The 13092-nt window shown below is 44.5% G+C and overlaps 1 protein-coding gene across 1 annotated transcript in view; it reads left to right on the top strand.

Annotated features, from left to right (window-relative positions):
- Positions 1-10337, top strand: part of JAZF1 (JAZF zinc finger 1) — a 195116-nt gene extending 184779 nt beyond the window's left edge. The window contains exons 4-5 of the mRNA XM_086468377.1: positions 3071-3240; positions 10161-10337. Of these exons, the coding sequence (XP_086324503.1) occupies positions 3071-3240; positions 10161-10337 (347 nt within the window). The remainder of the gene's footprint in view (positions 1-3070; positions 3241-10160) is intronic.
- The last annotated feature ends 2755 nt before the right edge of the window (positions 10338-13092 follow it).

Below are 13092 nucleotides of genomic sequence, written 5' to 3'. Positions count from 1 at the left end.
TGCACCTGACGGGCAGCTGAGGGCCCGCGGCTCCCGCGCGGCGTGGGAACGGCGTCGCAAAGCCACCGGCCTCGGCCTGGCGGTGCTTAATTAAATACCTCATCTGGGGGCTGTTTATGATGGCAGCGCCAGCCTGTGGGGTGTGCTTTTCGGTCTGTCCGTCGTGTGTCGTCCCCCCCCCGATGTGTTGCATGCGATCGGTGAGGCGCCGCATGGGTTGCCGCTCGTAGACACTGACAACTGAGGAAATTAAATTCCGAGGCTGAATCAGTTAAAAGCCTGACTAAATCGGTGTTGTTTTTCTATGGCAACTGAAACAACATGATTACTTAAAGGATAAATTTTTATTGCTAATTAATGTTTTTCAAGACAGTAAGTTTTTTGCATTTTTTTTGTACCAGGATCCTCTTAAATACCTTTTTGGCTTTTTTTTTAAATTTTTTTTAAGAGAGTACAAGCAATTGAGCTCAGTAGGACACTGTTAGATAAAAGCAGTGCTAGACTACAGTTCCAGCTTTGTATGAGGTAGTATGCCTTTCAGGTACTTGGCATCATTTATTACTGTTTTGTGCAAGAACAAATCATGTATTTATATGGTTATTCATACTTGGAAAAGCTCATCATACTTGTAAAATCCCTAGTGACAAGTCTGGATTTAAAAACTGAAGACAATGGAGCATTTGCTTATACTGTTTAAACACCTCTTTTTGCCTATACTAGACAAAATCTTGGGGTTTTATTCAGGTAAGCTAATTAAAAAAAAACCCTAAGGATGGTCTGATCTCACAGATGCTTACATCACATTCTGGTTTCTTCTGTCTCTCTCCTTCAGTGGGTTGACGTGTGAGTGAACCGTGGGCTAAAGTTGTTACAAGAGTTGGCTCTTGCTGTACAAAGTTATTAGAAAAGTTAAAAGAATGCTCTGAAAATACAGCAAAACCTATGGAAATGCATAATTGCAGTGATTGGTGCTTCTCCCCACTGTTCTGTGTATCTTTTCCCTTACGTACCATATTGCAGGTGAAGTTTTATAGAGCGCTGATCGTTATTTTGTAAAAACATGCTTCTTGGTATCACTAAAACTAGTGATGCCCTTAGTAGGTCCTGTACAGTCTCAAATGGTCGTTTCTTTGGGAGGACAAAACCCCATTTGTGAGGAAATCACCCCCTCTTAAAGGGGGCTTACAAGGCAGGTGATTATAGTGGCAGAAATGGTCGGTATCAGCGTTTAGAATTGTTGTATATTTTCTCATCCTAGGAGTGTGTACGTGTATTTACAATAGGGTTTTCTGTTGCGTTTCCTTAAAAAAAAACCCCACTGAGCTAAAAAGTTTGAAAGGAACAGCTTGAGGAATTTTTTCCATCAAGATACAATCAAGGGCAGGAAATCGTAGAAGCAGAGTTGTGGTTTTGCCTCCATTTTTTTATTAGTTAATTAAACTATAACAACTCTTAACTTCATTTTAGGTTAACTGTTCCTAGAGTTCAGAAATATTTTAAGAGGTCAATAATGCTTTCTTTGGCTTTCGCTCATTCGGTGTGGGATAAGGAGCTGCAGTCAGCAGGGCAGAGTTTTCCAGATGTGCTGCAGAGCGTGTGTGCGTGCGCTCATGTCGACAGTTGTTGGCGGTGGGAAACCATCCATCTTTCCTCATCTGCGCACCACCCTGGACGGATGGAAACCGCAGGAAAGATCCGTGGATAGCCTGACATCTGTCAGCGAACTTACAGCGTCTGATTAAAGCTCAGGAGCCCTGAGTACTTGCAGCTACCAGTTGACACGCGTTTTTACTCAGCGATGGAGAGGCGCCGAGTCTGAGTGAGAGTGCTGGGGGAGGGGGAATCCGAAAGGAAAAATTTGAGACGAAAGGTGTGTATTTGGTTTCACCAGAAGCCAAACAAAACCCCCAAAGACCCCATTGTACAATGCAGCATGGGTTTTCTCTGTGAAGTTGCGACATTTCTTTTTTAAAGTGCTGTGAGGCATCTGTCTGCATTTTCTTCTCGGCTTGGAGGCGTGCACTTAAAGGGCATATGAGGGAAGCAAATAGAGCCGTGCAAGTGTCACATAACTGTCTTTAATAACGGGAGCTATTCCAGCACTCGGAGCCAAATCGTCTTTCAGCAGAAAGGATAAAATTTAGCAGAGCTGGGAAAGGGAAAGAAGAAAGGGGAGGGGAAACACAGCACCACCCCCTGCTGACACCACAGAAGTTTCCCTCAGCTTTCCCTCGCTTTCCCTCTGTGCATATATTTTCTTTTTAATTAGCTGGGCTCTTCCCTCCCCTGCTTTTTTTATTTTATTTTTTTACTGTATTTTTATTGTTGGAATTCTGCTTTCCTAATTTCTCTTGTTTCACATTTAACTTCTTCAGAGGATTTCGTTAATAGTTACTGCAATTAAAAATAATAAATAAACTCAGCACCAGCTGCTCAAATGGCTGTCGTAGCATATCTGGAACATAATGCGGTCTGTTCAGGGCAGCCACACAATGGAATTTATCCCCACACCTGAGGGAATGAATTTCACAACTATAATTGCTACAATATAATTCTTATTAATGTTGTGCTATAATTCCTATTAATTCCAAAGGGCTAGTAAATGCATTAGGACTTGTCAACATATTATTTTACACTGTTTATGATCTGTAGAATTACGCTCTTCAGTATTGTATTGCATAAAGAAAAGCCTTAAAATTAGCTTTAATTGCGGGGCAGGGGGGACACACGTTTTCTGTTTGGGCGGTAGGAAAGACGGAAGGATCCCGGTGCTTGAGGAGTAATGAAACTGCGTTTTAAAATCAGTCCTGTGAACTTTCTGTGCCACGCAGTTACCAGTTTATGAAGATATATTAATAATGCCTGTCCTGGTTATTAGAAAAAGAACCACTGGTGTCTTTATGAAGGAATAAATAACTGTAAGAAAGATAGGTTTATAAAATTAAAAAGAGCTGTCTTCCAGCAAAAGTGGGGAGATTACAAGTCATTGTAACTGATGTAATAAATGCAGAATATGTTATCTTGCTGCGCTCTCATTTATTCTTGTTTTATCTCTACCCCGCTTTTCTAGGTAGTGAATATGACGAGGAGGAGGTAGACTATGAAGAATCAGACAGTGATGAGTCCTGGACTACAGAAAGTGCTATCAGCTCTGAAGCTATCCTTAGTTCAATGTGCATGAATGGAGGGGATGAGAAACCTTTTGCCTGTCCTGTTCCTGGATGTAAAAAAAGATACAAGGTAAGCAGTAGGGCGTACCTGCCTTCTTTCCCACTGGGGTGGGGGGAACTAAAATCAGTTTGTACCTTTCTCATTTAATAGACTTTTCACATTTATTTTTGTGGTATTTTAGCAGAGTACAAGTTTTATTCACTGCTTTCCTCTCAAGCACAGCCAAGTTACCAGCTTTACAAAGGATGTAGCCTTTTGTATCCCTGTCTGTCAAGAGAGATTACGTATTGTGACTCTTCTGCTTTACACATTTTTCCTAGCTTTCTATTATTTAGACAAATTAACTGCAGAATGCAGGAGGTACCACCAGCAAAACAATCTCCTAGGTCCCTTTTAGAGACACTAAATAAAAAGGTTTTGCCCATCAATGCCAGAATGAATTCCTTCTGCTTAACTGCTATAGATACTGCCTCTCCTTTAGTGAGACTGTGCCCAGGGTACTTTTCCTGGTAAAGGTGACGTGCAGAAGGAGGTGGGTAACGTTTTGGAAGTCAGAGGTCACCTCGGAAAGGCAGAGCCTTGGAGAAATTCTGGCATCGTTCTGTCCTGCGTCTGAGTCCCTGTGAGCCGTCTGCACAGCAGTCGGTGCATCTGACCCCAAGCGCAGGGCTTGCGTCCCTCTGCGTGACAGGCTGGGGAACAATCCCCTCCTGCGCCCCTTTTTAATTACTCTCCATCACGAGAGGTTTTTGTCTGTTGATGGGAGTGAAACGTGTTTAACTTTGAACCCTGAGCTGGCTGGTACAGAACGTGCCGTGACGTTGTGAGGACAGGAGTGTTGCTTCACGTGGACTGGTGCAGCGACAGATGAAATTGTATTGAACAGCTTGGGCTTCAGGATGGTGTTCTGTAGTCATTGACGTCTGGGAACAGAAATAGCATGTTGGCACAGTTCCTCTAAATCATTTTCTGAAGTTTTTGCCTGGAGTACTGGAAAATTCAACCACTGACCTATACCCTAGAAAAAGCAGTGGTGGTTGGGTTGGTCTTATGCTAGTTTTATTTTATGGCTTCTCCTTTAAATAACAGAAAAGTAGGGACTTAAAAGAGAACAGAAATATGAAAGCGAAATACAGGAAGACCAGTAACATTTGAGATAAAACAGTTGTGACAAGAACGAATAAACTGTGCATGAAACCGTGTAGTGGACAAAAACGTGTTTCAGTGATGCTGCAGCTGCTCTGGCCTGCGGCAGCTCCCATAGCAGCAAAGCACAAGACTCCGATTCCTACCCCGATCAGCTAACACTGACGATACACACTTAAAACATGAGCAGGAAAGCAGTGTGCTCCTTCCTTCGTGACATACAAGTCTTTTTTTGCAGAGATTACCCTTAACTATGTAATGGATATTCTCTTCGGTCACAGGAGAAACTGAACACGATCCCCAGGGGCAGGGCAGAGGGAACGATGTTTTCAGACTATTTGCAGTATTACTTTGCAGATACACCCACATTATTCAAGATTAATACTTTTCCTGTGTGTGGTAGAAGCTGTGCCAGATGAAGGGTACAGTGTAAAAGCTAAATCCCTAGCTCAGGAAGCAAACAAGCCGTGGTGATTGTTAGAAGTCAGTGTGCCCACAGGGCATCTATGCATTGCAGCAAACATTCGCTTAATGGCAAAGGCTAGGAGGAGAACCCTGTAATTTGCTATATCCTGTCTGTTCTCTGTTTGACTGCCAGCCCTCTGTCTTTTTATTGCCCAAATAAGCAAGCTGTTTCTGCCCGCTTCTGCTATCTCACTACCTTCATCTCAAATGCATGAGGACTGTCTGAGGGATATCTCCTACACCATTAATGTTCGAACTGTCAGACAGGGAACAAATTAACGACCCTCAGAGAGGCTGACAGACAGAGAGCAGCAGCAAATAAAAAGCACCGTATTTTCCTAAGAGGTTCACCTCTGTTTAGTCCTGATAGGAAAACACATTTCCTTAAACTCTGTCTCACCTCATTTCTCTTTTCTGTGGGCTCTGTTTCCTCCCTTTTTTCTTTTCAGCCTAATTTTTTTTTCTTTTTTACATTTTTATCTTTGTTTCCTTGCTTTCAGCTTTGTGTCAGCTGTGTTTCTTGTTTCCTCTTCATTTTCCTTCTGCTTAACCCCCTCCTCTGACGAATTATTTGCAGAGTCTGGGTAGGGAGTCCTGTGATCAAAGCCCTGGGATTTTCTGGTGGGTACTGGATAATCACAGTCAGAGCTGTAAAACAATTACAGTGCTCCAAACAGGAACACGGACATGCACATACAGTAATTGCCAGGCTTACTTTACAGCTGAGAAAGGATGCATTCCTTCAGGGAGCGAGGAGGAAAGGAGGATATACACAGTTTTCTTTTGTCCAGCCATAGGTGACGTACGTTTCAGAAGCAGAAGCGTTATTTTTAGATGTTATTTGTGTTACAGTACTGCTTAAAGGACCCAGTAGGGACAGGGCTCCTTTTTGCAAACAATGTAGAAGGATAAAAGATGGCCTCTGCGCTGAAAAGTCATTATGGAAAGGTAAATAAGACAAGAATGAGTACAACAAATACTCCCAAGGAACGGGCTGGGGCGGACAATGGAAACTGCAATGAGAACATGTTTATGCACAAGCCCAGATGAGTATCAGAAGACCCTACTGGCCGCCTGCCCAGCCGCTATCTCCTGGCCGTTTCCCACAGGCCGTGCAGTAGAAGTGAGTCGTAAACATGTAGTTGTTCTTCAGGAACTTTATTTCTTTAAGAAATAAAATAAAATTGCTTGCTTATAGCATATGTCAGTACTCTATGTAGTATGGCACAGATTTTCTGGAGGAACCAAAGATTTTTGGGGAAAAAAAAACAAACAGTTTTTCTAATTATATGTAATTTTGTTTGTGGGATAGTCAGAAACAGGTAAGTGAATCTGGAGCACGCTGACTTCTAGATACTTAAAACACAAGCCTCTGATCTAATTTCTGAAGGTTGCTTTCTCCTCTAATTGTAGTAAGTGACCTAGAGAACAAATTAGAAGTGTTTTATAGTTTGCCATTTATGGATTTTTTTTTCTTCATGCGATTTGTATTTGATGCTTTAAATTTGTTTTTTGGAAGATCATCTGCATGATTCAAAGGAACCCAAAGATCTTGGTCTCGTTTCTGTGGAGTTCACCCTCAGCAGATTCGGGATTTACCTCCACATTCAGGTGCCCCATCCAGAAGCGTGTGGGTATTGAGTCGTTAACGTGCTTTGCAAAATGCTGCCCGGAGGAGCTGAAGTGTGGATGCCCGAAGGAGGCAGTTAGTTTTCCTTTTGGTCAGTAGCACCTACGTGTGTCAGTTATTTGATCTCTAGCTCTGGAGAAGGACGTTCAAAACGTGTGTATGATATAGGTAAACTTCTGCCAGCAACTTCCAAAGAGCCAATGAGGTTCGATACGTAACAGATAGATAGAAAGCCCCCACAAATAATGCATATATGCTGTTACAGGGAAAACCATAGAGTATTTGTCATCATTTTTCTCGTTTGTGCAAATACAATAATAAAAGAATAATAGATTTCCGTGCATACCAAATGTAGCCTATATGCATGACTGCTTTTTGGCCTTGGGCAAGAGGAGAAGTGGTACCTTCCAAGAATGCCAAGGCATTGGGCTTGTCTTTCTAGCAGGTGATGAGACGAGGGCCCTCGGCCTGTCGGGGTGAGGGAGGCAGACCCCCAGGAAGGCTGATCTGAGAGCAGTGAGACTCAGCAGAACTTGGAGAGGAAGAACATCGAAGGGAGAGAGGGAAAGGAGAGGATTTACTTGGAAGAAAGGAGCAAGCCAGAGCTTGCAAGTTGAGCAAAGAGAGGCTGGACCCACAAAGGAAACTTCAGGAGGAACAGCCAGGAGATGCAAAAACCTATATGAAACTTCCACATCCTGAAACAAGAAATCCTCCCAATCCATCCTTAATGATTCCTGCATGAAGGGGGTGGTGAGCCCTCACACCTTCTGCAGTGTCGTGGTCTCTTGAGTCCTGCCGTGCAAGGGGCCCTGCCCAGCAGCGCCCATGTGCCCGGGCAGACCGGGCAGTGCCAGTCTATAAACTTCTGTATCTCCGCCTGATCTGGTCCCAGGTTAATAATTGTTTCCTCCTGTTTAAGTTTTGAGAGTGCCCTTCTATACTGCCATCTTCTTCCTCAATCACTTGTGAGAGTAAATAATGAGCAACCTAAGTAACCAGAGCAATAAAAATGATGTATGGGTTTGGCAGTGGGTTTTACCATACCTCAACAAACTCAACCCAGACATACAACAAAGTGTTTACATTACAGCAGTGGAAAAAGTGCTGAAGAGTCGACTGTAATTCTAACAGCAGCTTTGTTTTAGACAGGAGTACAGGTCAAATCTCACGTGGTACTAGCTCCTCATGCTCTGCCTGGTTTACTGTTTTTCAAACCTTCTGTGGGCCAATTCGTTCCACATAGGTTTCTGGTTTACCATTTCCTTTGATTTTTCTGCCTGAAAGTACTTTTCCCCTTTCAATAAAACACGTGGAGCACTCTGTATTGAGGCTGAGTGGATCATTAAAAAATCTGGATCAGGAGAAGGGTACCATTGGCATGGAATAGTGAGGATATTGGTGACTGCAGGTTTATGGCATCTGTAGCGTTCGATGCTAGTTTAAAAGTATCTTTAAGTGATTTCTTACAAAGGTCTAAACTGGTCTCTGTAGTTTCCAAAATACATATAGGGTTTGGGGATAACTTTGTTTTTAAAGTTTCACTGCAGTAGCTAAAGTTCAGCAGATCACCCCCAGATTTTCTTCTCTTTGGAGGTGCAGGTCCTTAACAGTGCTTAGGTGCTGACAGCTGCCTAGTGACAGTCCTCGTGCCATCCCCGGGCCCCTCACCCCATCGGTCCTGCAGGTAACTGTCACTATGTGCAGAACCACCTAAAAGCTGCCTCAGGATCTCGGATAACTTGCCGGGAATTCAGTTGCCTGCTCTTGAGGATGGTTTGTAGCTTCGGTGTGCTCGTGTCTGTGGTGCAGCCCTCTGCCTCTTCCGAGTGCTCTTCACCCCGCAGTAACCTGCACGAAAGGCTCGTGTTCGAGCGTCTGGTTTGTGTTGGAGAGTGAAGAGTCTCATCTCCCACATCTCGGGTGACAGCTGTGCAGGAATTGTCCCGTATTTTTAAGGATGTAAAGGACAATTTAGGGGCTGGATTTGCAACTTCAAGCCTGCATGCTCTAGAGAAGCATGAATTTGTGGGCGGGGCAGCTGCTTGCTGTCTTGCACCGAACCCTTTCCCCAGGGCGGTTACTTGAGGCTGTTTTGCTCTCTAAAGGATGTCCCCCAACGACCCTCTCCCGACACCCGGGCTGCCCTGAAAGGCCCCTACACTGGGGTTGGGAGCTCTGACGAGAACAGCACCGCGCTCAACTTCAGGACTGAACCCGGAGAACTGCTTTTGCTTAAATGATCCAAAACACCTCGCTGCCGGGGCACAGTGAGCGCGTGGTGAGCAAGGACCGGCATTTTACGGTGGCAGGTGGGAACGCCGCCGCTGGCCGGGAGCCGGGGCGGTTTCTCTCCCTGGTTTCCTGGTGGGAGCTGCAAGGTCCTTACGCTTCTCCTGTTGGTAATGTGGTTTGAGCAGGGCAGCGGAGGGCAGCAGGCAGGGGACTGCCTGGCCCGGGAGTGGGACATAACCCGCGAGGTTCAGCCCCAGAGCAGGTTGGATTAGGAGGTGAGGTAGGGGAGGAGAAGCTTCCGCTTACTGTGGGCTGCACATTGATAAAACTGAACTTGTTGCTTCGAGAGCCAAGGGGACTTCTGTTACGTGTAACACCAGGCAGTGGTTCAGCAAAGGGAAAAATCCCTAAAACTTGATTGAGTGGGTTAGTTAATATCCAAGCTGTTAATTGATTTTAGATTTTTTTTAATGGTTTTAAAAAAAAACCTGAGATACGTATCTGGAAACTTCAGAGAGGGCACAGTAGAACCTCGAAGCTGTTCTTTTTGTCACAAATTGTCTTGGCATCTTCTTGGGTTTCTTCCTAGGAGAAGCTCTAATGGAAGATAGTTTGCCTTACCTTATTTATCCAAAAATCCCAGCTCTTTTAGTGGAAGCAAAGAGAGATTCCAGTTAAGATAAATCCTACGTAAGCCAGTGTCACAACAGCTGTTGAGACCGTGACAGCTTCTTCCATTTTTGCCAGAAATGTGTGAAAAGGAAGACAGGGCTGTGATTTTGAGTTATAAGGTTCTTGATCAATCTCGCAAAAGCATTGAGTTTCCTGACCTTGCCAGTGTACCGGTGTGTTGTGGTGCCGTCTTCTGCTCTTTCTCCCAAACCAGTGGAGGTCGGTTCTCTAGTTCTAGCTGTAGAATGTTCCCAAACAATAGCTATTTTGAAGACGGCTTCTCTGGATTATTTTCTAAGTGCGTGCCCTGGGTAACTCTTAAGTGTTCCCCGCAGTTAATTCTTTGAGGGCAGTGTGTGCAAACTGCGAGGATTTGCTGGTGCCTAAAGACACATCTAGAAACAATGGCACCAAACACACCATGGGGGGGAGTTTCAGCTTTCTGAGGAAGCGTGACTGCAGTCTGCATGCCAGTTCTTTGTTTGCTTGTAAATGAACCTCCGAATAAAATTGGTCAGGGTGGTATGAAAAAATGTCAGGAAGCAAAGAACATCCATGTGTGAGTCCATCAAATTGTATTTTTTGGAAAGTGCCACGCTGTGGGAGATAGAAACCGGCATTGCCCAGGTAGGTAAGTAAGTTTCACGCTTTAGAACCGCACGGATTATTCTCCTTGTCCCCCTCGTATCTTGAAAGCACGACACGTGCCCAGCACCTCATGGGAGTTCCTCACTGTTTGTGTGGGGTTTGCACATAACGTTAGTCAATTTTTGGTTTGTAACTGGAAGCTCAGCCCTTACCAGCCCACCTGACCAGTAACGTTGTGCTTTCTCACTCGCAGAATGTGAACGGTATCAAGTACCACGCCAAGAACGGCCACAGAACGCAAATCCGCGTACGCAAACCATTCAAATGTCGCTGTGGAAAGAGTTACAAGACAGCTCAGGGCCTGCGGCACCACACAATCAATTTCCATCCCCCCGTGTCTGCTGAGATTATCAGGAAGATGCAGCAATAACATGCTGGTCACAAATGTGCCAAGAAATCCTCACCAGCAGTTGCTGATTTTGAGAACAGCCACCTTTTTCAGGGGAAGCATTCAGCAACCCTTTAAAAAAGTTAAATGCATGCTTTAAAATTTTCTGTAATTTTGGAATGATGTATCTTTGTAGAGTTAATGATTTTGTACATTTGCACATGTAATCATCATACCCATTTTCATTACTTTGAGATAAGGTGCTATAAAAGCTATAGGTTCTTCAGAACATTTTTCTCCAAAACAAACAAAATCTTAGGGGGGGTGTTGCGTATTTAGTCGTACTGAAGTGTTGAACAGGAGAGAGAGGAGGGGAGCTTGGCACTGACATCCTTTCGCGATTGGAATGTGATGAAGACTTTCGATGCATCTGTCAATGTGTGTGCAAAACCAAAACGATACCACCCTCGTCAAACCAGAGTTAACATGCCTTACATTACGGAGTTGCCAGTGGAGTAGCAAGTCTTAGGTAATGGAAATATAAATAAGAAAGAATGTTTAACATAATATGCTAAAAATATTTTCATACTTAAATAACATACATAAAAAGGTGTGCTTGCTGTATTTTATATTATCTTGCAAATCTTTTTTTTTTTTTTCTCCTCCCTCTTGAAATGCTGAAAAATCTTGCCATTCAAACTAGTAAACAATCACTTTAGTGTTAGAAATTACTAGGGGTTTTTTTTTTGTACAAGATGTCATATTATGTTCATGCCCATCAGACTTCGGAGGACCAATATCCCAGTCCAACTAAGTATTTACCCCTGAACTATCCGTTAGAAAGACACTTGGAAATACTTAAGTGCAAATTTATGTGTGTGTGAGAAACAATTATCTTCATCTCAGATGAAGTTCTAAAGCACTTTGTAGTTCTCTATTGCCAACAGATTTAATGTTTTATGTGTTGCCAATTCTTGCAACTACTGTACGAGCATGTGCCTGTGGTTGCAAATAAAAATTAAAAGTTCTGCGCATGGTTTAAGGAGGTCCATTATTTGTGCTAAGGGAGTTTCTGATGCCTCTCCCTCATGTTCATTGTATTTTGAGATTTTCTTTGTGCATTTTTTTTGCTTCTCAGTGTCGGTCGCCGCATTCCACTTGGAAGTGTCTGTTTAGCTTTACGATTCGTGTCGCTGAAACACGACATTTGAGCCTTACTGAAGATTAAGTGCTTCTTGCAGCAGGTGGTCAGAGACCGACTTAAAACAAAAGCCAAACCGAGCGCGCTTCGTGTCTGGACCATACCTGAGCAGCTGCCGCTCACCGCCCTGCCTTGAGCCGCCTCCCCTCACAAGTGCTGTTCTGGGAGCTGAGCCGGCAGCCGGGAGGGGCGGTGGGGGCGCCCCTGCCCTGCCCCAGCCCCGACCCGGGCTTACACCGGAGGGTTTGGGGAGGAGCTCGCTGTGTCCCACACAGTCGTCGCCTTTGCTTCGTTGCAGCTGAGTGCAAAAGCCAGCTCGAGTAAGGAGGAACGAGCTTTCCCTCTACCTTTTTCCAAAGCTTTAAAAAGGAAAACGTGGTCAGGATGACAATTGCCTGTTCTCCGCAGAGCACCAGTCTCGCTAAAACACGTAGGAATCGCCCTAACGAACAAGCGTTTTGGGTGAAATGGCCCCTTTTCAGCCCCAGAGCGGTGCCAGCGCTTGCACGGCCCAGCTCCGTCGGCGGGTTGGAAGGATGATCCAGACATGAGCAGTGCTGGTGCCCACGGGCCCCAGGTGGCCACTCCCCACCTCCTGCAGTTTTGGCAGCAGCTGCGGCCAAGGGCCAGGTCTGGCTCTGCTCCTAGTGCAAGAACCTGCAGGCTGGTAAGTTCGTTCGACAGCTAAACAGTCGTAAAACGTCATTGTTGCATGTAAATTCCTTTCAACTATAAAAATGGAAATCCAGTTTCTATTTACCTATTCATTGTGACAGTATTATTAAACAGGTAAAGATGGGACTATTTTGTTATACTGTGTATAGTGAGTGTATTGTACTGTGTCTGTGAAAAGTGTGCTTTAAATTATATTTTCATATGTTTTGTTGGGGACAAAGTACTTTAAGTTTGAAAGTGACAGAGGTTTGTTTTAGAACTGAAGGCAACTTAAAGAATTCCTGTCAAGAAAGCTGCTTATAAATGTAAATCAAATCACATTTAAAATAAACTGCCTCTGACCTAACCCGACTGCTCTTTACTCGTTACTGACCCCAAGAGTGAAGTTCCTGGGCTGAACAGCCTTTCCCTCGGGTGTTTTACTCCACTATCCGCAAACTCTCTATTCAATAAACACCTGAAGCAACTCCAGCACTGCACCATTAATACACAAGATTACACAATGCTACAGCCTGGGGGGAAAAAAAGGAAAAAAATAAGGAGCATTTGTATTAAGAAGGACTTCAGCTGTCTCAGGCCGCTCCCTTCCACCATGGCAGCACCTGCGGGGGGCTCAGCAGCCCCTGGCAGAGGTAGGATCCGTTTTCAGAAGTGAAGTGGCTGTCGCTGAACGGGGAAATCACGGACATTTTAGTTCAGCGAGGTCGGGGTAGACGGTTTGGCCTGCAGGCTCACGGGGTAGGTTATTTTAAGCAGCCACGTCAGGGTGGCTACCGAACAGGGAAGCTATTCCAGTGATTCCCTGCGTATAGACACATCTAAGAGGAGTCCCTGCTTTGGCACAGTTGGGTTTTGGGGTTGTCCTGCCCCTGTGGGATACCGACCCGAGACTTCCCAAGTCTGTAATAAGCATTTTGGTGC

The sequence above is a fragment of the Leptosomus discolor genome, chromosome 7, assembly GCF_034619465.1.
Source record: "Leptosomus discolor isolate bLepDis1 chromosome 7, bLepDis1.hap2, whole genome shotgun sequence".
Classification (NCBI taxonomy): Eukaryota; Metazoa; Chordata; class Aves; order Leptosomiformes; family Leptosomidae; genus Leptosomus; species Leptosomus discolor.
Note: the sequence above shows the minus strand (reverse complement) of the source record. Positions and strands in the feature narration are given on the sequence as shown.